Source organism: Puma concolor, chromosome B1, assembly GCF_028749965.1.
Source record: "Puma concolor isolate L17-30 chromosome B1, mPumCon1.1.hap2, whole genome shotgun sequence".
Lineage (NCBI taxonomy): Eukaryota > Metazoa > Chordata > Mammalia > Carnivora > Felidae > Puma > Puma concolor.
This window is the reverse complement of record NC_141670.1, coordinates 77614480-77641757: the sequence shown is the minus strand read 5'-3', so window position 1 is coordinate 77641757 and position 27278 is coordinate 77614480. Positions and strand designations below refer to the sequence as shown.

Sequence of the window (27278 nt, the reverse complement as noted above, 5' to 3'; positions counted from 1 at the left end):
TAAAAGTAATAGTTTTATTCATAAATACTATTTCATTATGATCAGAGGCACAGAAATTTTCTTCAGGACTGTTTGCTAAAATGTACTTGTTCTTCTAACTAATATGCATATTCTCTTTTTTTTTTTTTTTTAAACCACAGAATATCTGTAGGGTAGATAGGGTGTCCTATCTACCCCATTTTCTCTATTGTTAATGAACTAATTTGGTCCCTACAACTTTTCAAATATTTTGAAGAGTATGTAATACATACACCATTGGAATGTGGAATATGGAATCATATTAATTATAGTCTGATCTTTATTTGTATTGTGTTGAATGTCTGAAAATACTAAGGAAAATGTTAAACAGTACAGAGAGAATAGTGTAACATGAGGCTGGGTAGTAATCACTTTGTTGAGTGTATTCTAAAGTATACCTTGCTTGATGAATATGATATCCATTTTCTAAAATGTTTTCATGACGTTTTACAAAAATGAAGTGTTGTGGAGTGCTTGGCTGGCTCAGTCTATAGAGAATGCAACTCTTGATCTCGAGGTTATAAGTTCGAACCCTACATTAGATGTAGAAATTACTTAAAAATAACATCTTCAAACACATACACAAATGAAGTGTTGTGAGGTAGATAGAAGATTTATTTAATTATTTATTTTTAGGGAAAAATAACAACATGGTAACATTTCTACTACTTAACTCTTTTTGTGCCCTAGGGGAACTGTCACCTTAATATCTTAGAAACCCTATTTCTTGCATTCTGCTAATACTGAGAGAATAACTTACTAAAAAATAAAGGTTATTCCTATGAAATAAAAGTAAAACTATGAATTCTTTTATTTCAGAGAAGAAAAAGACCTTATTAAACTTTACTAAAACAGCCTTTGATTTTTTTAGCATGATTTATCATTTTAAAATTCCGGGGATCATTTGTACTTTTGTGTATCATTGGTGGTTTCATTTCAGGTATGACCCTCAATGATGTTTTTCATTCTTACTGGATAAACTGTTAGATGTGTTGGTCAGTTCTTTAAGTAGGCTTACTACTAGTCAATAGAAGCATAATGCAAGCCACAATTGCCAGCCACATGTATAATTTTAAATTTTCTTGTAGTCACATTTTAAAAAGTGAACAGAACCATGTGAATGAAATTAATTTTAGTAATATGTTTAACATATATATCCAAAATATTGTTCTTTCAACATGTAATCAATATGAAATTATTAGATTAATGGCTACCATCTCAAGCCATGGATGCTTAGAAAAATATTCCTGATGTTGTACTTCATGTAAATATTGATAGGTAGTAGCAATAATAGGAATTCTTGAGGATTGAAATAAAAAGTGTTAAAATTGGGTTGGAGAATCTTCACTGTGATAAGTAACATTTTAAAATCCCCAACAGATTCTGTGTTTCAAGTTTTAAAAACTCACTTAAGTTTAGAAACTGAAGTGCAGAATAGATTACTGAATCATTATGGCCAAATTTTGTGAAGCAAATCACAGACTCATAAAGCTTGAATGAATTTCAGTAGGGAATCCACATCTGAATATTACACAGATATCTAAGTTTTTCTAGGTAGTTCATGTCACTGATTTTTCCCCTGGCTCTGAGGCTCCATACTTATTTCAGGTACCCTTATTGTCAGTCATTTAATCTAATGGGTAAGTACAATCTGACTTGCTCATCTTAAACTCTTTTCCTTCTCTTCTAAGGAATTATTAATAATTAGGATTGAAGAGTGGAAGAAGTCATAAATATTACCTAGGTTCATTATTTCAGAATGGAGTGCAGTAGTAGATGGATCTAAAATGAAGATTATTGGAGAACTGTACTTCTCCAGTGGCCTAGAATTTAGGCCAGTACTACAATACTAAAATAACCTGTGTTAAAATTTTAGAAAAATTGGAGTAAAAGGTTTGATGGAATCCTGAGGTAATATTTAATTTTAAACTTTTTATTTTAATTATATTTATGCTCTGGCAAAGCCCTGGTTGTGATACAGCAACAAGTAAGACACAGCCATTGCCTTCAATGAACGTACTCATTAGAGGAGGTACTGATAGTAAAACAGTCCCTGCAGTTCAGTATAATTGAGGCTATGTGGGCTCATAGCATCTGAAATGAAGAGAAGGGAGAGGAAAGAGGAAATCGAAGACCTACCATGAAAGGCTGCATAAGCTTTGGTGAGGAGGTTGGAATTTATCCTGGGGAAGTAAGGAGACATCGGAAGTATTGAAGCAGAGGCGTGACACGAGCAGATTTTTGTGGTTTTAAGAGATCACTGTGGTTGGTGTTTGAATATGTATTATGCGATGAGCAAGAATGGAAACAATCAGTAAACTTTTAAAATAGAGGAGAGGCGGGGCGCCTGGGTGGCTCAGTTGGTTGAGTGTCCGACTTCGGCTCAGGTCACAGGTCACGATCTCACGGTCCGTGACTTCGAGCCCCGCGTCGGGCTCTGGGCTGATGGCTCAGAGCCTGGAGCCCGTTTCCGATTCTGTGTCTCCCTCTCTCTCTGTCCCTCCCCCGTTCATGCTCTGTCTCTCTCTGTCTCAAAAAAAAAAATAAAATAAAATAAAAAAATAAATAAAATAGAGGAGAGGCAGTGGAGGCTTGAATAAAGTAGTGGCAATGGTAGTAGAGAAATGTAGATGAATTTCATAATGTACTTAGAAGGTAAAAACTGTTGTGATTTGGTGATTGATTGATCCTGTAGACCAGAGAGAAAGAAATGAAATTTGACTAGGACATGCGTGTAGAGTACACAGAGGAGCAGGTTTAGTTAGGAAATAAGTATCCAGCTCCCCGCCTTCAGGGAAAACCTCCTATGACAGCTGAACTAAAATCCTCGAAAACACACCTAAGTCAGCATTTACTGATTATTTATCACATGCAGTACATACTAGGCAGCACTTGGAGTAAAAGGGTAAGACAATCAGTTCTTTATTTCACTTACCTTCGGATGAGAATGACAGGTATACATAAAACTATTTTTTTTTAATTTTTTTTTTCAACGTTTATTCATTTTTGGGACAGAGAGAGACAGAGCATGAACGGGGGAGGGGCAGAGAGAGAGAGAGAGACACAGAATCGGAAACAGGCTCCAGGCTCTGAGCTCATCAGCCCAGAGCCTGACGCGGGGCTCGAACTCACGGACCGCGAGATCATGACCTGGCTGAAGTCGGACGCTTAACCGACTGCGCCACCCAGGCGCCCCATACATAAAACTATTTTTAAAAAAATTTTAATGTTTATTTATTTTTGGGAAAGAGTGTGAGTGAGGGAAGAGGAGCAGAGAGAGAGGGAGACACAGAATCCGAAGCAGGCTCCAGAGTCTGAGCTGTCAGCACAGAGTCCGATATGGGGCCCGAACCCACAAACCATGAGATCATCTGAGCCGAAGTTGGACGCTTGCTGGACTGAGCCACCCAGGTGCCCCAACATAAAACTATTTTTAATACAAGTCAGACATTTATAAGTGGTGTCATAAGATATATACAAAATGAAATTAATTCTAACTGGGGAGGTGAAGGAGTGACTTCATAGAGCGTCTGGAGTTGTATCTTAAAGGATGCTAGAGAGTCTTAACTAACCTCCCAGATTTATGTCTCTAGCCTGTACGTTTCTCCTGATGTCTAAGTCCCTCGTCAGTATCTCCCTTTGATATATAAAATGTATCTCAAAATTAACATGTTCAAAACCAAATTCCTCATCTTTACTCCTTTAAACCTGCCCTTCCCGCAGTCTTTGCCCTTCAAGTAACTGGTTTTCCAGTTGAGAGTAAAAGCTGAAGTCCTTACTGTGCAAGACTATGCCACCTACCCCTACCTTCCAAAATCCTATTAATCTTGACCTCTTTTTGTACTGTTGGCTCCCTTGCTCACTCTGTTCTAACTAAGCACGTCCTCCAGGGTATTCTTCAAATATTCCAGTATCTTCCCAACTCATGGCCTTTGTTTTTATTTTTCCTTTTTCCTTAAAAATTCCTTCAGATAGATATCCTTAAGGATTTATTCCTTCACCCTTTTCAAGTATTTGCTCAAATGTCACCTTTTTAAAAATGTTTATTTATTTTGAGAGAGTGAGTGAGCATGTGCGAGCAGGGGAGGAGCAGAGAAAGAGGGAGAGAGAGAATCTCAAGTAGGCTGTGTGCTGTCAGTGCAGAGCCTGATGTGGAGCTCAATCCCACAAACTATGAGATCATGACCTAAGCCAAAATCAAGTAGGACGCTTAACCAACTGAGCCACCCAGGTGCCTCTCCGATGTCACCCTCTTAGTAAGATGTCGCCTTCTCTGTCTTCGCCATTTAAAATTACATCCCGGGGCACCCAGGTGGCTCAGTCAGTTAAGCTCCGACTTCGGCTCAGGTTATGATCTTGTGGTTAGTGAGTTCAAGCCCCGCTTTGGGCTCTGTAGCCTGCTTTGGATTCTGTGTCTCCCTTTCTCTCCCCTCCTTCCCAACTCATGCTCTGTCTCTCTCTGTCTCTCAAAAATAAATAAACACTAAAAAAAAATAAATAAAATAAAATTACATCTCTCACACCAAGCCCTTTTATTCCCAATTTCATTTTCCTTCATATGACTCACCGTCTGACATACATATATTTATTTGTTTATTATGTCTTATTTTGTTGGAACATTAGCTCCATGACAGCATGAATTGAACTGTTTTGCTCACCGGTTTTTTCCCAGAGCTTAAAACAATTAAGTAGTTAAGAGGATGAATTCAAGGGATTGGGTTAAAAGTAATTCTCCAGGACGTGGAATTTGGTTGATTATAAGGATAGAAAGACAAAAACGTGTTTCTTTATTTTGTTTATTTATTCATTTGAAATATAGTTGACATACAATATTATATTAATTTCAGGTGTACAACATAATGCTTCAACATTTGTATAATTACAGAGTGATCACCATGATAAATCAAGCTACCATCTGTCACCATACAAAATTATATTATTAACTATATTGCCCATGCTGTATAGTACATCTTTGTGACTTATTTATTGTATAACTGGAAGTTTGTTCCTTTTTTAAAGATACTGTTTTTAGATAATCTCTACACACATCATTGGGCTTGAACCCACATTCCTGAGATCAAGAGTCTCATGCTCTACTGACTAAGCCAGCCAAGTGCCCTGGAAGTTTGTTCATTTTAATCACTTTTACCTATTTCACCCAACTTCCCACCACTGTCTCCTCTGACAACCACTAGATTGTCCTCTGTGTCTGTGAGCCTATTTCCGTTTTTTCTGTTTGTTCATTTGTTTGTAGATTTTACATATAAGTGAAACGATACGGTATTTGTCTTTCTCCATCTGACTTATTTCATGTAGCATAATACCATCTAGATCCTTCCATGTTGTAACAAATAGTAAGATTTCGGGGCGCCTGGGTGGCGCAGTCAGTTAAGTGTACGACTTCAGCTCAGGTCACGATCTCGCGGTCCGTGAGTTCGAGCCCCGCGTCGGGCTCTGGGCTGATGGCTCAGAGCCTGGAGCCTGTTTCCGATTCTGTGTCTCCCTCTCTCTCTGCCCCTCCCCCGTTCATGCTCTATCTCTCTCTGTCTCAAATATAAATAAACGTTAAAAAAAAATTAAAAAAAAAAACAAATAGTAAGATTTCATTCTTTTTTTATGGTTGAGTAATATTCTTTCCATCTACCTATCTATGTACACACACACACACACACACACACACACACACACACACACACACACACATTTTCTTCATTCATTCATTCATCTGTTCTTGGCCCTTTAGGTTGCTTCTGTATCTTGGCTCTTTAGTAAATAATGCTGCAGGAAACATAGGGCTGTATATATCTTTTTGGATTAGTGTTTTTGTTTTGTTTGGATAAATGCCCAGAAGTGGACTTGCTGGATTGTGTTGTTCTATTTTTAATCTTTTGAGGAACCTCCATACTGTTTTTCAAAGTGGCTGTGCCATTTTGCATTTCCGTCAACAGTGCATGGGGGTTCCCTTTTCTCCATATCCTTGCCAACACTTGTTATTTCTTACTTTTTGATTTTACCCATTCCACTGTGTGGTCCACTGTGTGATGTGTGGTCATACCTCATTGTGGAAGAGATTTGTATTTCCCTCATGATAGATGATGTTTAGCATCTTTTTGTGTGTCTCTTGACCATATGCCTCAAGAGGATTCTTTAGATCAGGTGTCTTCATAAATGATGCTATGAATTACAGTGAAGCAGGCTTATAGAGCAAATGTCTGAATTCAAGTTTTGACATGTTAATACATTTCCACAATAACAAGGATAATATCACCTATTGAAAATCCAAACCTAAGTTTCAGAAATGTCTCATAGGCATGCAGGGTAAGAAAGAATAATGGGTGATACTTATCATGAACTCCAAAAGAGTTGTCTATTCCTTTTTGTCCACTTCCTCACAGTTTTCCATTATCTCCTGAGCCTACTCAAATCAAGCTTTCTTCTGCACTACTTTTGAAATCAGTCTTGTCAGAGGCATTGATGAACAGCTTCTGTGCTGTCAAATGCACATACTCAGTTCTCATTGTACTTGATCTCCCACCATTATTGACAAAATTAATTGATCCTCTTTTTGGGAGGTGGGGAGAGGAGTAACCTTTTCTTTACCTGGTGTCTGGAATAAGGAGCCACCTTTTCCTGGCTATCTTCTTACCATTTACCATTTATTTTTTTCAGTCTCTTTTACTGGATTATCTTGTTTTCATACCCTAAATTATTAGAGTACCTTAGGGCTCAAGTTTTAGATCTCTTCTGTATGAGTACTTTTTCCTTAGGTGATTGCACCTTATCTCATGGCTCTCCCCCGAATTCTAGATTTATATATCTAGAATTTATATATCTAGCTTCTTTTGAACTAGATATATATTCATAGGTATTTTAAACTGGACATGTCCAATATCAAACTCTTTATTCTCCTCTTACCCTCCTCCCCACCCAAAGAAAACATCTTGGTTATTGGGTTGCCTGACTGTTCTCTCTTACTCTACTGTACCCTCACTTGCCTTCGTTGTTGTTCCTCTTGAGAAATGCCAAGTCCACTCCTGCATATGATGTTCCATCTGCCTGAACCACTTTCCCCCGAGATACTTACTTTGCTTGTTTTGTCATTTTATTCAGATTTCTATAAAAAGGTCACCTCCTCAGAGTGGGCTTCTCTGAACACCCTTTCTAAAATAATACCACGTCACCTCTCATCATTCTGTATTCCCTTATCTTGTTTTATTTTTTTTACGTAGTACTTGTCACCATTTGGTGTGATACATATGTATTAGTTTGTTTATGTCTCCATCACTAGAGCTTTATAAAGGCAGGGACTTTTTGTATTGGCTACCTTGTGATCTCAGCATTTTGAACAGTGCCTTGCATTTAGTTAGAAATCAGGAAATACTGGTTGAATGAATGAATAGATGGTAAAATGTCAACTAAAAAAGAATTGGTGGAAGAGCCTGGCAGAAACTGAGAGGTCATTTGTGGATAAAGAGGAGAGTGTATGGCCATCCTGGCTAGAAGGGAACAGCAAAACCTAGGTAGATATGCACTTCACATGGAATGGGGTTACAAATATTTCATATTTTAGGAAGGGCTTTTCTGTCCTCAAGAGAACTGATAGCTGAATGTCATTTGCTGGCCAAGAGGTAGGAATGGTTCAGTTTTCTACATTTTAACAATTAAGACAGATTGAGTTGTTACTGTTATAGCTTTCAAAAGAAGTCTATTTGGACATCCTGTCACTGGTCATATCTTGGATATTGAATTTAAAAGCCTAGGGGCACCTGGGTGGCTCAGTCGGTTAAGCGTCCGACTTCAGCCAGGTCACGATCTCGCGGTCCGTGAGTTCGAGCCCCGCGTCGGGCTCTGGGCTGATGGCTCAGAGCCTGGAGCCTGTTTCCGATTCTGTGTCTCCCTCTCTCTCTGCCCCTCCCCCGTTCATGCTCTGTCTCTCTCATTAAAAAAAAAAAAAAAAAAAAAAAAAAAACGTTGAAAAAAAAATAAAAGCCTATATTATAATGTATTATATGTTATTAGTAATGAATGTAAAATTTGTATTAACTTAAAAAATGAGTAGGGTCAATACAGCATATTCTGTACTTAAAATTAAGTAGAGAGAATGCAATTAAATTCTAAGAGATTATAAATAATATTTTTTCAACCCCTGAGCTAAATAATATTTTTAAATAAATGACTATCAGTAATATTACATGAATGAGTTTTAGCTTTAAGAATTAGCTCTCAAAAGTTTTGAGTATACATATGTTTGTTAAATAATGGAGGCGATCAAAATGGAGATGATAGAATAGTTTTATTTGTGTCGTGTGAGATTGTAAAACATGAGACCTTTGACTTATCCTCTACTGCCTCAGAAATCCCAGGAGTCTGTAATCTGAAGATAAGTTAGGTTCCTTTTTTCTCCCATCAGCATGCCTTCTACCATAATACATTCCATGGATGCTGATGGCATCAGTGTTAGAGCCATTTATGAGAAAGTGCTTAAGTATAGCTAATCGAACATAATCACTGGAAATGTATTTCTTGAGGCATTTGTTTTTTTTTTTTAAGCTTAAACTTTGATTATGTAGTGGTTTTAGTTTCTTAGTTAAAATATTTTCATTACGTATTCTTCCTGTTTTCAGACATATTTTTAAACAATTCAGAGTTTTTTTAAAGCTAAAATAAAATAAAATTAAAATCTTACCTTTCCATACATGCTTTGCACCTTCTGGTGTATGTCCTCCCTTCCCCCACTGCCTGCCTTCTCTCTCTCTTTCTTTTGTATTTTTCCATCAGTCTCTCTCTTTCACACTCACATCCACATTAGAGTTAGCTAAAGTTTTCTCACCTCTCTCTTAACAATGTAAAACATTTACACTTTAATGGAACTACCTATTCGTTCTTGTTTATATATACAACTTATGCACAACTTTCAGCTTTGTTCATTTAACCACATCTCTGTAACCCTTTTCTTCTTCATGTGTCAGTTGGTTAAATGTTGTATCTATGCACTAATTTTTTTTAGCCCTGAACTTTGTACTCTTTTGTCTACAATGAACTATTATTTTGGTCTTTGATAAAAATTACTTGAAACACTGAATAGTTTTCTTATGCTACTTATGTACTAAGCAGAAAAAAAAATCTTTTAAAAGGCACTTAGAAAATTCTTCCTGAATTATAAAAATGTACACACATCAGCTGTGATTTGCTTTTTGACTGGTGATCTTATGATATTTTTATTCAATTAAAAATGTGGGCTGTACATTAATATGTTCATAGACACTGATATTAACTGTTCTCTCCCATACTCATAGCTGTATGCATATATTTATGTATTTTACAACTTACTCTAGAAAGGATTTAAGGTGGGCATTTTATTTATGGCACTTACACCTTGCATGTTGTTTGCATTATTAATGTTAATTATCTCTTCTCAAATTACGATTTCCTTGAAGATAGGGCCTAGAACAGCAAATGGCTCAGTTAAGATGTCCAGTTCAAATATAGAAGTGTTAAACGTGTTGAAAGCAGAAGAAAACTAAAATATTCAGGGTCTTCATAAAGTGAGCCATGTTAAGCTCTACGGTGATTGCTAATAAAAAATAACTATATTTGTTTTAAATATGATATTTAGTGGGAATTATTAAGTCTCAAATATTTTTGTGGACATATTTTTATAAGTAAATTTTTTAAAATGCCCTTAGAATTATATTAAATGCTTTTATGAATGGACATAATTCAGCAAATGACCTGTTTGCTTTCAAAGTCAGTCAAGTTGAGTCTCTAATTTTGGATTTTTTTTTTTCAACGTTTATTTATTTTTGGGACAGAGAGAGACAGAGCATGAACGGGGGAGGGGCAGAGAGAGAGGGAGACACAGAATCGGAAACAGGCTCCAGGCTCTGAGCCATCAGCCCAGAGCCTGATGCGGGGCTCGAACTCACGGACCGCGAGATCGTGACCTGGCTGAAGTCGGACGCTTAACCGACTGCGCCACCCAGGCGCCCCTCTAATTTTGGATTTTTATCACGGGTCATGTTAATAACAATAATAGTAATAGTAATAATAATATCTTATGTGTATATAAAATTTTGTGTTGTTAGCCTGACAGCAACCCTGTGTTTTAAAAATGACAATTCACGTGAATAAGGGTTAGGTCAGAAGAAAAATTCATTTAAGGGCATGTGACCAGTAATTTGAGTAGATAAGACTCAAATGAAGTTATTTTTCTCTACTGTATTAGATTGGTATAGATTATCTATTATTTATTGGTTTGTAATCCATGATTTTTCTTTATTTAAGTGCTTTTGAAATGACAGTTTTATAATACCTAAAACCACATGATATTTATTAGATTTGTCTCGAAGGATTATAGATTATTTTTCCTTCTCCAGTTTAAAAATTGCTATTATGTTTCTTTTGTTAAAGGAAAAAATAGCATTTTATCTACCAAATAAAGAGAAACTAAATTTAAACATTAATTTGAAAACTTACTGACATACAGTCCATTTAAAATGACTTATAGGTACAGTTCAACTCTAATCAATTTTTTAAAAATTTGTGGGCTAAGAAAATAAATATTTGAATGTTAAAATGTCTCAGAACATGTTCATTATTTTTTCCATAACATGTTGTTCACTAACTCCTTTATTTACTAATAAAGCTTATTTGGATTTTTTTTTCCTTCATAAAATATATCATGTTCCCAATGATGAAAAGCCAAAATTTTGCCTTCAACATCATTTTTTACTGTCAGTGTCCCCAAAGCACATGTTACCTTGCTATTATTCTTATATTTGAGTTGTCAGGATTTTATAATTTAGTAAGATTAGAATAAAAATTTAACTTTAGCTCCAAAGTAGCATCTTTTGTTTTGTTTTTAGTTTGATTTTCTTGTTTCTTTGGGTTAATAGATCAGTATTTTCTAGGTTACCCAGGTATTATAGAAGTGATGGGTTTAGTTGAATGGACAGAATTGATGTCTATTAGGAGAATCATACAACCTCACTGCAGAGGCTGTATCAGTGGGGATCATATCCTAATAAAGAAAACTGAAGCATATGTGTGGTCACAACCAATGCTTGTCATTATGCCATGAAAGCCTTAGGATTGGTGATCAAAGCAATGGGCTTATCCTGAACTGTGGTATAACCTCTGGTTGAACCTTTCAAGTTTTTATTTTAGGAGATGATGCAGTATATTTTGACCATGTTACCTGCCTCTATGACCCATCTGCCTAATTAAAAGAAAGGGATTAAAATTATTGTCAGCAAGTCAGAAGAAAATGTGAATTATAAATATCTCTGTCTTCTGTCTGTGTTTTTTGCTTCTCATTTTCCGCTGGTGTTAGAAAGAATTCCTGAGCATATGTTTTTTATCCAGGGCAGAATGTTCTGTTCTGATGAATATAAAACATACTTCACTTTGTAAATGTACATTAGAAGTATTAGACATAATCTTTGACTCTGTTACTAAATATCGTCTGTCAAAGGAGATAATTTTGAACTTAATGTTTGGTATTGAAGTATGGTTCTTAGGAAGATACTTTTAGGATTAAGATGGAATTCTGCAACGTATACTTGAATGTCACTATATCCATAGTAAATTTTAGGCATTATATGTACTTTTTTGTCAAATGTTGTTTGTATCTCAGTTGAGTTCAGTGCATTTGTTTTATAGTAAGAGGGTATTCCAACTCCTATCAACTGATTTATTTATGCAGATTTTCTTTTAATGAGGTTGTAACATGTTTTAAGTGTATACGGTCCCTTCTTTACTCAACTTAATTGTGCTTACTTGATTATGTCCTTGATATTACATGTAGATTCTTTGTAATCTTTCTCTTCACTGTTAATTTCTTAGAAACATTTATATCATTTTAAATTCATGTTCATTTTTAAAATTTCCTAATGGAAAATTTTTTTCTTATGAAGAAAAAGCTGAAATTCATAGCCTGGCATTCCTGGCTTTCCACAGTTTGACCCTACCTGTATCTCTAGTTTCATCTGCCACTACATGTATACAGTCCTCTCTAAACCAATTAAATTGTTCTTCATTGATCATTGGAAACAAATGATAGGCACATTTCAATCTCTGTATTCCCCTTCTCAGGACTATTCTCATCTTTCTTCTCTGATTATTTATTTTAAATACTATTTGCAATCATTCATTCAACAGAGTTTTTCTGAATGCCTAATATGGGTTACACACTGTGCCTAGGCTGTGGAGGTTTAATGCTGAACAAGATAGGTAGTCTTCAATCTCATGGAAACTTCAATTTAAAGGGAGATAGAAGCAGACAATTACAGTACCGTTTGATGAACACTGTATTAGGGAAATACAATGTATTATGCTCTTTCCCTAAAGGTTTCTCTGTCCACCCCAACATTTATGCATCATTTTCTTTTTTTGAATTTCTGGAGTGTTGTTTGTTCCTACAACCAGTTTCCTCCCAATAAATGTATCCTTTCACTCTTATTTAGAAATTTAGATAATCATGTCTCTATATCCCAGATTTTAACACAGTTTTCTGCAAAGAACAAAAAGTAAATGAATACTTCTTTGTGATAATGTGTTCTATTACCCTTCAGAAGCCTACCTAAGGCTTAATAAAATAATGAAATAAGAGGAACTTCTTTAACGTTTTATTCTTTAATATTTTTAATTTTTCAAATATTTTAGCTTATATTTTCTTATTCATATATAATTAACATCCACTGTTATATCACTTTCAGGTGTACAATATAATAATTCAACAGTTCTATTCATTATGAAGTTTTATTCTTTTAATGAAAGTAGCATTTACATTATATTTCTTCCTGTACTGCATTCTTCCTACCATTTTGCCTCCTTAGAAATAATTATCACTGAGAAAAAAAGAATTATCATTGAATATATTGATATCTTTTTATGATTGGAGCATATATAATTCATAATTACCAACTACTCAAGTGTATAAGAAATGTCCCAATATGAATTCACATCTTCTTCATATTAGGCTAGTGGGAAATTCATTCACAGTCATTAGAGAGTAGAGCAGGGACCTCTTATTCCAAACTTATGTGATACCTAGAAAAGTGGCCCTCACATCTTCTGTCCATCTTATTCATTGGTCGTATCCTCATGGTCTTTTGGAAGCAGGCAGCTCTGTTTGGGTTAAGAAATACTTGCTGATTACAAAGACCTTGGTGCCAAGGGACTAGCTTTCCTAAGTGCACCGCCATGAGCCTACCATGTTGGGCAGTTGGGCAGATTGTATGTACTGGCACTTGACTGAAGGAAGGAATAGGAGCTGAAATCCAGCCAGTAGCATACTTACCAAACTAAGTACCCTTTTGCTCCATTAGTCTAGAAGGGTTACCTTTTTCTAATCCATAAATAGGTACTATATGAGCAGGCAATGACCCTGATCACTGCTTGCTATCCCCTGGGTTTTAGCTTAACCTCTTCATCCCCACCTCTCCCAAAAGCCGATTATATATAGATTTTGAGAAATATGTTTCTCTAATCTTGGGGACAACCTCCCTCTTCTTTAGCTTCTATCTTTAAAAATACTAACTTTTGAGGGGCGCCTGGGTGGCTCGGTTGAGCGTCCGACTTTGGCTCAGGTCATGATCTCACAGTTCGTGAGTTCAAGCCCCATGTCGGGCTCTGTGCTGACAGCTCAGAGCCTGGAGCCTGCTTCCAATTCTGTGTCTCCCTCTCTCTCTGCCCCTCCCCTGCTCATGCTCTGTCTCTCTCTCTCTGTCTCAAAAATAAATAAAACATTTAAAAAAATACTAACTTTTGAAACTGCTTCTTCTGGACACCTTACATAATTGGTTCTGTTTGCTTAGACTTGCACAAAAGACAGAAAAAAAGGGTGTCTTCAAGAGGCTTCTGCTGTAGACCCTGCAAATGTTCTGGAACTATATGACTGCTCTTTTGAAATTGGAGAGGTTTGGGGTGAGAGGTAAAAAATAGAGATTTAATTCATATCTCACTAAAAAGTGAAATATTAAGCTTAATTTTTAATAAATTTTTAATTTTGAAATATTTTTATAATGCCCACTGTATAACATTTACAGGATATCCTTAGAAGGAAGTCACAAATAAAATCTATGGTAATTAAATGGAAATTGATGACTTACTACTTTCTTGCCAGCATAATAGAAATTAGAGATCTGTAAGTTTAAAATTGTGCACTAAAGACTTCAAAATTGCTTTGTTTGTATCTTTCATTAAAAATTTATTTTGGGGGGCACCCGGGTGGCTCAGTCCGTGAAGTGCCCAACTCTTGATTTTGGCACAGTTCATGATCTCATTATTCGTGAGTTCAAGCCCTGCACTGGGCTCCTCGCTGACAGTGCGGAGCCTACTTTAGATTCATTCTCTCTGCCTCTCTCTTTCTCTCTCTCTCTCTGCCGCTCCCACACACGCTTGCTCACACGTGCTTTCTCTTTCTCTCCCCCCTTCAAAATAAAATAAAACTTTAAAAATTATTTCATTTTTGTTTTATGTGCATTTTTGCTCTATTAATTAAATTAAGTGAATTTATATGTAAGGTAAGCTGTTAGTATTAAAGCAACAAAATAATTTAAATTCATAATAAATTTATGTGTTTAAATACAGTGAGCTGGGAACAAACTATATTTCTGTTCATTGAATTTAGAACTTGTAAAAGAACGAGAAAGGGCATTTCTATTTTGAGCAAGTATGTCTTTGTCAATTTGTTCAGCAACTTGAATAAAATGACACATGTAGAAGATAGAGAAAAATATACAAAATCATAAGAATTTTAGTGCCATACATAGGAAGATTTGAAGACTTTCTTTGTATGAAAATTGTTATGAAGTATCACCCTGTTTGATTTCTGCTTCCTAGATGTGGTCTTGAAAAAGAGTATGCTGGGGCGCCTGGGTGGTGCAGTCGGTTAAGCGTCCGACTTCAGCCAGGTCACGATCTCGCGGTCCGTGAGTTCGAGCCCCGCGTCAGGCTCTGGGCTGATGGCTCGGAGCCTGGAGCCTGTTTCCGATTCTGTGTCTCCCTCTCTCTCTGCCCCTCCCCCGTTCATGCTGTGTCTCTCTCTGTCCCAAAAATAAATAAACGTTGAAAAAAAAATTTAAAAAAAACGTGGAAAAAAAAAATTAAAAAAAAAAAAAAGAAAAAGAAAAAGAGTATGCTTTTTATTTTTACTATTTTTTTATTTTACTATTATTCAAATATTTTTTTACTATTATAATTATAATATAAAATATTATTTTACTATTTTATATTTCCTATTTTTACATATTTTTACTATGCAGTGTATATCTTTCATTTATAATAAAAATGACTGCTCTCCCAAATATTAAACCTTGGGAGAAACCTAGTATCTAAAATTCAGCCATTGTCATTGTTTTGAATCTAGAAAAATTATCACACGTGAGCAGAGTCAGTATAACAGGCAAAAGAAAGGCAACATCTTCTAATCAGGACAACCTTGGGGTAAGGATGGGGGCAGGCAGATGTTATTGGAATTAAAAGAATTTGTATATAATTAGGCCAAAATATGCTTTTGATTTTGAATACACAGGTGTGATCCTCCCTCTTACTGTGAACAAGACTTGGGAGAAGTAACATTCTTCTTTTCAGCACAAGTAATTTGGAGTGAAAATAAGACATTTTGGTACAATTTTTCAAAGTTATAATTTATTGAATGTACATTTTAGCAAATTAGTAATAGTTATAAAGTGAATTACCTTCATATTTGGGTAAATGATAATTATAGCATACTATAAAATTCTTCTTGATTAATTTTATTACATAAAAATACTATATATATAGTATATATACACATGATAATTTTTTTCAGGAAAGCACTTTTTTTTTTTTTTTTAATTTTTTTTTTCAACGTTTATTTTATTTTTGGGACAGAGAGAGACAGAGCATGAACGGGGGAGGGGCAGAGAGAGAGGGAGACACAGAATCGGAAACAGGCTCCAGGCTCTGAGCCATCAGCCCAGAGCCTGACACGGGGCTCGAACTCACGGACCGTGAGATCGTGACCTGGCTGAAGTCGGACGCTTAACCGACTGCACCACCCAGGCGCCCCAGGAAAGCACTTTCTTATGGAAGAATGAAAAATCTTTTTTACTTTTAAAAAATTACTTTGAACATATATTAAAAACTTGTATTTAAAACGTTTAGTATTGGGGTGCCTAGGTGGCTCAGTTGGTTGAGTGTCCAACTCTTGATTTAGACTCAGGTCATGATCCCAGCATTGGGCTCTGTGTGAAATATGGAGCCTGCTTGAGATTCTCTCTACTGTGCCCCTCTTCCCTGTTCGCACTCTCTCTTTCTCTAAAATACATACATGGGGCGCCTGGGTGGCGCAGTCGGTTAAGCGTCCGACTTCAGCCAGGTCACGATCTCGTGGTCCGTGAGTTCGAGCCCCGCGTCAGGCTCTGGGCTGATGGCTCGGAGCCTGGAGCCTGTTTCCGATTCTGTGTCTCCCTCTCTCTCTGCTCCTCCCCCGTTCATGCTCTGTCTCTCTCTGTCCCAAAAATAAATAAACGTTGAAAAAAAAAATTAAAAAAAAAAATAAAATACATACATATGTGCATATATTATGTATACTGTTTAAGTAGAACTCATGCTTATTTTGACGAATAAGGGCATAGCCTTTAGGGTTTGACAGATCTTGATCTAAGCTCTAAATTTATCATAAGTCAGCTGTGTAACCTTAGGCAATTTGTTTAACTTCTTTGACCCTTAGTTCTTTTTTAAAATGAAGGTGATATGTTGTAAAGTTCTTAAGATTAATTGTGGTAAGATTTATTAAGAGTTTATTTTAGAGTCGCCTGGGTGGCTCAGTGGGTTAAGTGTCCCAACTCTTGATTTCGGCTCAAGATGTGATCTCACAGTTTTGTGAGCTCAAGCCCCACATCGGGCTCTATGTGACCACACAGAGCCTGCTTGGGATTCTCTGTCTCCCTCTCTCTCTGCCTGCCCCGCCCCCCAACTCATGCTCCCTCTGTCCCTCTCAAAAAAAATAAAATAAAATAAAGAGTTTATTTTAACACCTGACTCATCTCATGCAATATCAAACATATTGGATATAGCTTTTTGTTTACATAAAAATAACACACATACATCTTTCCTCTTTTTGTCGGTTAAGACTTAAGATGCATCATTTTTGAAGATGAGAATCTTAATATTTTTGCATGATCACTGTGTCATTTCATTTATGGTTTAACTTCTAACAGGGTTCTTCCTTTTTTTAAAAAAACATGCCCAATTGAAATGTTTTTCAAGTCTAATGATCAGGTGATTGTCAGGCATTTGGAGGACAAGCTCATTTTTACCCTGCTTAGTTAATTATTGTGATTGTAAACAAAGGATGTACAATTCAAAGTCAAGCAACATTTCACATGGATGACCGAGGTGATAATAGCTTAATTCCTGCTGGATCTTTTTTCTTTACTCTGGAAAGTTCACACTGACCTTGTCCAAAATCTGATGACCTCCCTATTTTACTCAACTGTTTGGAAAGCCAGGCCTGCCATAGCTGGCCCTGAGGGGGTATCCTAAAGACCACTGAGTCACTGACCCATGTCAAGACTGGATTTAAAGTCTGATCTACAGGACCTCTGAAATAGTTATACATGGGGCTTATTGTACACAAAAACCCTAACTAGCTTCATTTTCTGCTTATAAAATACCTTAATGAAGTATATTTTAAGTGTTCTTAATAAAGTCATATATTTAATTTTACCAAGTTTTTTATTGCAGATCATTTTTTTAGACTCCTTGTAAATATTTTTTCTCAAAAGTAGTGTGTTACAACTAAACTTGAATGTTTTAAAATGTGAGCAAAACATGTTGTTAAATCATAGCTAAATGTAATGGATACTATCCTGGTTGATGAAGGTACCAATGCAGTTATGTTTTAATACTTTTAAAGATTTTGGTCTTTTGGGCAAAAATTCCACATACTTCATAAAAAATTTACTTTAAGCTGTAACAGCATGTTATTCTCTGTTTCTATTTTGTCAAACCTCAAATAATACTCAAATGTTGGTATTTAAGAGTTTTGAGTTAACGAGAATTGTCCTAAAAGGAAGCACATGCCAACTGGTAAGGTGTTAATATTTAAATTCGGTTGGATGGGAACTGTCTACCTTAACAGTAACTTTGTGATAGATCTGTGATAGAGAAAGGAAAAAATTTCTTGTGTTTATTTTGTTGTTCTTCTGCACAAAAGGAAATGACTATGCCATTTTATGAATATCTAGTCAGCATTCTGCAGTTTATAATATGATGATGTCTTTTATTTTTATATAGGAGTTGATTCCTGAATTTTATTATCTTCCTGAGATGTTTGTGAACTTCAATAATTATAATCTTGGAGTGATGGATGATGGGACAGTAGTGTCTGATGTTGAACTTCCTCCTTGGGCCAAAACCTCAGAAGAATTTGTTCGCATAAACAGACTGGTAAGATAGTAATCATCTACTCTGTCATGAGCCTTTTCTCAAAGTATCTTTCATGTGTTGGTATTATCATTAACCCTTGCTCTTCTCAACAAAATTGTAGTTGATAGAGATAATTGAAAGTAACAAAATAGTTCATGTATCTCCATATATATTTTATTAAATTTTATTGACTTGAAAAGTATAGTGGTTTTTTTTGTCCTTTTATGTGAAATGTAGGTTACTAACCTTTATATGCACATGATAATTCAGAGTTATAAAGGAAATTTTTTCTAATGTTTATGTATTTTTAAGAGAGAAAGACACAGAGCATGAGAGGGGGAGGGGCAGAGAGAGAGAGGGAGACACAGAATCCAAAGCAGGCTCCAGGCTCTGAGCTGTCAGCACAGAACCCAGTGTGAGGCTTGAACCCACGAGCCATGAAATCATGACCAGGCGCCTCAGAATTATAAGGGAAATTATAAGTAAAACTGGAATTGTATGCTTCATGAAACATGAGTTTCTTGTGCTAGGTAAAGAACGTAATCCTGTGCTCTGGGATAGAAGGCCACTGCACATTTTGGTAATAGAAAAAAGATTTTCAAGTTATATGTATTATCTTTCTTTAAAAGGAAATCTTCATGTAATATTCAGAACATAAAAATTTAAAAACTTAAAAGCCCAGTATCATTATTTTCTTCAGACTCCTCTCTAGTGAACTCTTTAAAATCCTCTCATGGGTTCTAAATTATTTTACGAAAAAGTTCTGTCTGTCCGTTTTTGCTTTTAAGTTTCATAAAAGTTTGGAGTCTGGGACCTTTATTCTCAGTTTTTAAAAGTAGAATCTCTGTCATACTTCATATTAAAAGTGAAATCTAGGAGCACCTTACTGGCGTAGTTGGTAGAGCAACTCTTGATCTCAGGGTTGTGAGTTCAAGCCCTATGTTGGGCAGAGAGATTAGTTTAAAAAAAAAAAAAGAAAGCTAAATTCCATCGTGTCTTTAATTTACACTTAAGGAAAATTATTGCATTTTAGTTTTCTAAGTGACATTTCTGACCTTTTATACTAACATTTATATATTTTTTTAAGCTTTGTTTATATTGAGAGAGACAGTGACAGTACAAATGGGGAAGGGGCAGAGAGAGGGAGAAAGAGAATCCCAAGCAGGCTCCATGCTGCCAGCGCAGAGCCCAATGCAGGGCGAAAACTCACGAAACCGTGAGACCATGACCTGAACCAAAACCAAGAGTCGGATGCTTAACCGACTGAGCCACTCGGGTGCCCCTCAACATTTATATTTTAATCCTGTCTTCCAGATCCTAATTGCAATCCCATTGTTACTGAAATTTCACGTTTTATGTATATTGGAAGCAATGCAGGGGAAATGGAAAGAACATAGTCCTTGGAGTTAGACCAACTTTCTAATCTTGAATAAATCCCTTTGCTAATTATGGGACTTTAGGCAGTTTAATCTTTCTGAGCTTTGGTTTCCTTATATGTAGTCTGAAAATTATGAATATAAAATTGTAATTATGTATGTAATATTCTTTGGCTTACAGTAGGCACTTAGAAAGTAGTACCTAACATTATTCTATCATAGTCCTCAAGTACATGTTTTATTTTACTTTTACCCCATGCAATTTGGAGATTATAATTAAAATGAGAACCCAACACAAAGCTTAGTTGTAGCAAACATTGAAGGAGATGTCAGACTTTTAAATGTGACAGTTGTCTATGGCTGTGTGATTCCCTCCCACCCCTCAGAGACTATTGGAAGTCAATAGAAGGTATAGTTATACCACAAGTTCTTTTTTTTAATTTCAGTAATTGCCCTTTTGAAGTACATTTATTGAGGTATAATGTATATACCATAAAATTAATCTTTATTTTTTTTAACGTTTATTTATTTATTTACTTTTTCTTTTTTGAGAGAGAGAGTGTGCACCTGCAGGGGAGGGGCAGAGAAAAAGGGAGAGAGAGAGAATCCCAAGCAGACTCTGTGCTGTCAGCCGAGCCTGATGTGGGACTGGATCACATGACCCATGAGATCATGACCTGAGCCAAAATCAAGAGTTGGATACTTAACAGATTGAACCACCCAGGTGCCCCAAAATTTACTTTTAAAAGTGCACATTGCTTTGAGTTTTAGAAAATTTAGACAATTGTATAACCATCACCACAATGCAGCTTTGGAACACTTACATCACTTGTACTTGTTTGCAGTCAGTCCCTGCTCTGGGACTTTTTGTCTCTATAGAGACATTTTTTTCTAACTTTTTTAGAAATTTTATATAAATGAAATCATGTAATACGTGCCTGGCTTCTTTTATTTATCATGATATTTTTGAGATTCACCCATGTTGCATATGTATTACGGCATACTGTATTGCTGCATAATATTCTATTGTATAGATATAATACATTTTATTTATTTACCAGTGTATGGACATTTGGGTGTTTCCAGTTTGAGGCTATTATGAATATTTGCATATGTCTTAGGGTGAACATCTGGTTTCATTTCTCTGGGATAGATACCTAGGAGTTTCCTTGTTGGGTCACATGATAAGTTGCTAAGACTTGGTATTGTCAGTATTATTTATTTTAGCTGCTCTAGTAGGTATTTCGTTGTAATTTTAATTTGCATTTCCAAAATGACTAATTATGTTGACTGCCTTTTCACAGGCTTATTTTGTACTCATCTGTGTTTGTTTTTAAAAAAAATTTGTTTTTAATATTTATTTTTGAGAGAGAAAGAGAGAGCGCACACATGTGCAAGCGGGGAAGGTGCAGAGAGAGGGAGACAGAGGGTCTGAAGTAGGCTCCTTCACTGTGAACACAGAGCCCAATGCAGGGCTTGAATCCACAAACAACGAGATCTTGACCTGAGCTGAAATTAAGAGTTGGCTCCTTAACCGACTGAGCCACCCAGGTACTCCCTTAAGTGTTCTTTGGAACTATTCATATCTTTTGCCTATTTTTAAGTTGGGTTGTTTTTCTCATTATGTAATGTAAGCAATCTTTACATATTCTTTGTGAAAGTTCTTTATCCAACATATGTTTTGTGAATAATTTTCTCCTAGTCTTGTCTTTTCATTTTTAAAAAAATGTTCATTTATTTGTTTTGAGAGAGAAAGAGAAAGAAAGAGAAAGAGAGAGAATCCCAAGTAGGGTACACACTCATCACAGAGCCTGATGCAGGACTCGATTCTGCAAACCATGAGATCATCACCTGAGCTGAAATCCAGATTCGGAAACTTAACTGACTAAGCCACCCAGGTGCCTCTGTCTTTTCATTTTTTAATTTTTCTTTTGAATCACCATTTTAAAAAAATGTTTCACTATTAGGTAGATATGAAATAACATTTATATAACATTTGAAAGGTATAAATAATCATTCTCATTCTTCAGGAATATATTTTAAAGAAAAAAACTTAAATCATGTTCAGATCATTTTATTATTGAAACACTTTCTTAAATATGATTTAAAATTTTAAGTCTCAAGGGAGCCAAATCTCGATTAATTACTACCATGTTTAGTACTATTAAGAGTATGAAGAGTTTGTTAGAGTGTTTACTTAAATCTGGTCCGAAGGAAAAAAAAATTTGAATAAGTTATATTAAAAGCTTTTCAACATTTTGACAATTAAGAGAATTTAATTGTGTAAATTGGGTAAGCCCCTCTCTTCATAGTACTTCCTATCTCTGCTCTCACAACCTTTACCTCAGAAGAGCCAGATCTTTCGGGATGGGCTTCCCAAGGGCACCATGGAAAAGAAGGTTAACAAATTGTTTTCAATAAGATTTAGGTTTTGCCTGCCGTTTTGTATGAAATTACATACAAAATAGTATTTTACAACTGCATGTTTATTATAACTTAGAATTAACTTTATTAAGCATTTGTGCCAGTGATTCCTCTGTGAGTTATACATGTCTTCATAGTTCAGGCTCTGAATGAGCTTGCATTCTTAAAAGAACTGTATAAAAATTTCATTGCAAATTAAATGCAAACATAGAGTCAAATATCAAATCTCTCATCTTTTACATTTGTAACTAGGAAAGATACTTGATTTTACTTACATGTATCTTTATGAAAGAATTCAATAACTCATTCATTCTTTCAGAAATATTTATTATACACCTGTGATGAGCAGAGCTCTCCTAAAGTGCAGTCTGTATTGATTCATTTTATAATTTCCTCTTCACTTTCTACAAGTGATTAAATTATTAGTATGGTATTTTATGTATCTGTTAGCATGTTATCAAGTAAGGATTTTATCCTCCTCCTCTTTTTGGTTGCCTCTTCAAGTCCACAGATTTTATGCAATGATTGTAGCTCATGAAATGCATACTACTTTGATCTGTGACCTTTTTGTGGTGCTAATCGGGTTCCTGATATCATTATACCTTACTCATTAATCATATTTCCTGCAGCCCGTCAGGCAGCCAGACAGCACAAGTCCCTGTTTTCAGCCCTCTGTTGGCAGGTTTCTGCTTTTCCAGATTATTACAGACGATACTTTGGCTTCTCATAGCCAGAGCCACATCAAGCTGTGTGTTACAATTAAAGTCAGATGGTCCTCAGGTTGAACAGGGATATAGTGTTGCAGCTGTCTCTCTTCCTGGAACAAACCAGCACCAAGAACAGATGATCTATAGGACAGTGAATAATAACAGATTGTACAGTACTCGCTGGTAGCAGGGGATCACAGAATTCATTAACTGACATACTCGTTTTAAGATACCCAGCACGTCTTTTTAATGTATTTGTTTGCCCAGATATTAATTCAAGGGGATAGGATATTTTAGTAGCATGATTTTGATGGTGGACCTGTAATGCCACATTTTCTATTTTTGTTAGAGGGCCCTAACTACTATCTTACCTTAACCAATTTAATCCTCAGAGCTTTCTGCAAGTAATGAAGATCTAAATGTAGGATTGGCAAATTGGCTAAAGTGTAGGATTTATGGACAGAAGACAATATCCTGTGTATTTTAGAAGGAAAACCCACCTAGGTCTGATTAGTCTTTCAGGTAAATGAATTATATTTTCTTTGTTCTGAACAATTAGAATCAGGGTAAAACCCAAACAATCTTAACTACATCCCAGAGATTGGCCTGTGTTATTTAATATTACCTGAACCAGAAAAAAATTTTTTATTCCAAAACTGCTTCAGAAATACAAATGAGAAACAGGCTTTCATACTTTAAAATAATATAACACTGTATGAGTTCAGACTGCTCATCAATTATCTTTACGATATAATGCTCATGTTATGGACCTATATTATATTGCCTCTTACAACCCTGGAGTTTTAAGTTGAAATTCAAGAGACAAAGAAACCCATACTCTGAACAGTAATGATAGGTCTCTTTATAAAAGTTGAAGTGGAGCATTTTGTTTTAGCCAAAGGATGTGTAATTTATTCAAATTTTAATAAAAATAATTCTTTCATTTACAGGTATTTATTGAGCGCCCATGTTTGTACCAGCAAACTAGATTCAGTGAATAAGACAGACGATATCCCTACTCTTTTGTAGGTTACTTCCTTTTTGATAACTTAGATTTTTGAAGTGGAAGGCTTCTCAAAGGCTGAGAGGTGGCATGAATCTAATAAGCAAGGCTTCTATTGATGGATTATCCTGAGGTTTTCAGTTAGAATCACATTTGCTTTTGTGTATCTTCTATAGCTTTTGTCTTCTCTACTATTTCAGAATGGTGACATGAGTAGTTATGTCCTTGAGAAGGTAAAGAAAAATAAAATGAGTATCTTATCTCCTTTTCAGATGATACATGGACAAATTAAAAATGATGATATCTTTTTATATTATTGTCTGAGAAAAACATTTTCAGATTTCTCAACCTACTTTGTTTTTTTTTTTAATCTATTGCTAAGATTTAAATTTATTCACCTTAAACCTTCATAGATCTTTTATCTCTGAAGGAATTAGGTCAGTATTTCATAACTTCCTTTGAATTTGGAAAATTTACAAATCTTAAGCGATGACAGAATAGTTGAGACTATAAATCTCATGTCCTTAATGAAAAACTGTTATATGTACATAATGGCAAGAGCTGCAGCTTGAGATGACTGAGTTTGAAGTGATACAATTTTATCATATTATGTCCCAATTTTCAGTGTTTAGCAACACTGTAAGGTTGAGAGGTTTGAGATTTGAAAGGGTTTGCACTTTTTTTTTAACCTTTATTCACATCTTTGCTTCCATTTTTTAGGAAAATGGCATTAAAAAATCTTTCTAAAGAGAGCTGACCAGGCAATATTTTTCTGTTCTTTGGGATAGAATCAACAGGGGCTAACATAATTTTTTGATATCTTTTTCCTGTTGCCTTTTCATTTTCTACATTGATAATGATGTGGCCAAGAATGTAAATAGCCATGATGGCTGTAGTTGGTAATCATTCTCAACTATGGACATAAGCCTCCCACCCTTTCTTTACTCCCTGCAGTGGTCAGATCTAGAACTCTGGGGGGGTGGAGCAGGTATGTATGAAGTTTGAAAAAAAAAAAAAACAACACCAAAAATACTGTCGTTGGTTTGCTTTTGCTCCTGGTATGTAACTTTGAAAATTCTAGTTTGAAAAGGACATCTAAGTAGAAAAAAAGATGTTTGATGTTGTTAGGTTATTAATTCTCCCCAAACTTACTTATAGATTAAATGTAACTATCAATTCAAGGCCCAATAGGTTTTGTTTGTTGGAATATGACAAACTGGTAATAAAGGACAAAGGACCAATTATGGCCAAGACCTTTTCTGAGAACAAGAACAGGTTTTGGGGCCTTGCTGTATTATATATCAAGAATTATTATAAAACTATAGTAATTAGGGGAAACCGGGAGAAAGTAGACTAACTGAAGTGAACACAGAACCCAGAAACAGGCCAGGACATCTATTATGTTGCAGATCTTTGGGGAAAAGAAGGACTTTTGATTTCATGCTGAGATAGTTACTGTATTAGTTTCTTGGGTGGCTGTAACAAAGTGTAACAAACCACAAACTGAGTGGCTTAAACAGCAGAAATTTGTTGATTCCCGATTCTGGAGGCTAGAAGTCTGAACAAAGTTCAGTAGGGTTGGTTCCTTGTGAGTGCTGTGAGGGAAGAATCTGCTTTAGGCCTTTTTTCGTTCATATGCAGTCATCTTCTCTCTGTGTCTTGTCTCTTCACAGCATTTTCCCTCTATGCACATCTGTCTCTGTGTCCATATTTCCCCTTTTTATCAGGACGTCACCCATATTGGATTAGGGACTCACCCTACTCCAGTATGACCTCATCTTAACATAAATAATTACATAAGTAATGATCCTATTTCCAAATAAGATCATATGTTGAGTTACAGAGAAGTTAAGATTTCAACATATGAATTTGGGGGAATATAGTTCATCCCATAATCATATCAATATGGAAAAAATAGATCAGAACTGTTCTTATGCCACAAACAAAAATTAAAGTGTGTTGATGCTTTAAATATGAGGATAAATGATAAACTTTTAGGAGATAATACAGAAGGATTCCTTTGTGAAATAGGGAAGTTTTCCCTATTTGAAATAGGGAATAGAGGTCTTGAAAGAGGGAAGTTTTCCAAACAAGAAACAAAAAGTGAAATATGATATATCACATTAATTGGATTTTGGATATTAAACCAACCTTGCAGTCCTTGAATATATCATACTTGGATGGTATAAATCTTTTTAATATATATGGTATTTTGTTGTTTTTGTTAATATTTTGTTGAGAAATTATTACTTTTGAGGATGTTTGCATCTGTGTTCATGAGGAATATTGGTATATAGTTTTCTTATGATATCTTTGACTTTAATACCAGGATGACATTGGTCTCATAGAATAAGATATGGTTAAGTGTTTCTCTTTCCCTACTTTCTGAAAGACATTTTGAAAATATTTGGTGGAATTCACCACTGAAGCCACTGGACATGGGCTTTTCTTTGGAGAAGGATTTTTATTGTATTGTATTATATTTTGTTTTATTTTAATTTATATTGTTTTATTTTATTTTATTAAGTATTTATTTGTTTTAAGAGACAGAGGGAGAGAGAGCACATGAGTAGGAGAGGGACAGAGAGAGGAGAGAGAGAAACCCAAACAGCCTCCATGCTGTGCTTGGAGCCCGATGTGGGACTCAGTCCCACAACCATAGGATCACAACCTGTGCCAATATCAAGAGTTGGATGCTAAACAAACCAAGCCACCCAGGCGTCCCAAGGAGGAAGACTTTAAATTACCAATTCATAAGAATTTTTTTTTTCAACGTTTATTTATTTTTGGGACAGAGAGAGACAGAGCATGAACGGGGGAGGAGCAGAGAGAGAGGGAGACACAGAATCGGAAACAGGCTCCAGGCTCTGAGCCATCAGCCCAGAGCCTGATGCGGGGCTCGAACTCATGGACCGCGAGATCGTGACCTGGCTGAAGTCGGACGCTTAACCGACTGCGCCACCCAGGCGCCCCTTTAAATTACCAATTCAGTTTTGTTTTTTGTTTTTTTTTTACTTGTTACATGTTTATTCAGACTTTCTAATTTTTTCTTCACTCAGTTTCAGTAACTTGTATGTTTCTAGGAATTTGTCCATTTAATCTAATTTATTGGTTCAAAGTTGTTCATAATATGCCTTATTTCAATTTCTCTAAAGTTAATAGTGATGTTACCTCATTCATCCCTGATTTTTGGTAATTTATATCATCTTTTTTTTCTAGGTCAGTCTTGCTAAAGATTTGTCAGTTGTGTTGATCTTTTCAAGGAACTAGCTTTTCATTTCATTGGTTTTTCTGTATTAATGTTTCTGTTTTTTCTTTCATTGGGGGATCACC

General features: G+C 35.5%; 1 protein-coding gene across 7 annotated transcripts in view; it reads left to right on the top strand.

Moving 5' to 3' along the window:
• The window catches only part of LRBA (LPS responsive beige-like anchor protein), a 577381-nt gene that overhangs the window by 411034 nt on the left and 139069 nt on the right, over window positions 1-27278 (top strand). For all 7 annotated transcript variants that reach the window (XM_086704123.1, XM_086704122.1, XM_086704121.1 and 4 more), the window contains one exon: window positions 18304-18456. In XM_086704123.1, the coding sequence (XP_086560249.1) occupies window positions 18304-18456 (153 nt within the window). The remainder of the gene's footprint in view (window positions 1-18303; window positions 18457-27278) is intronic.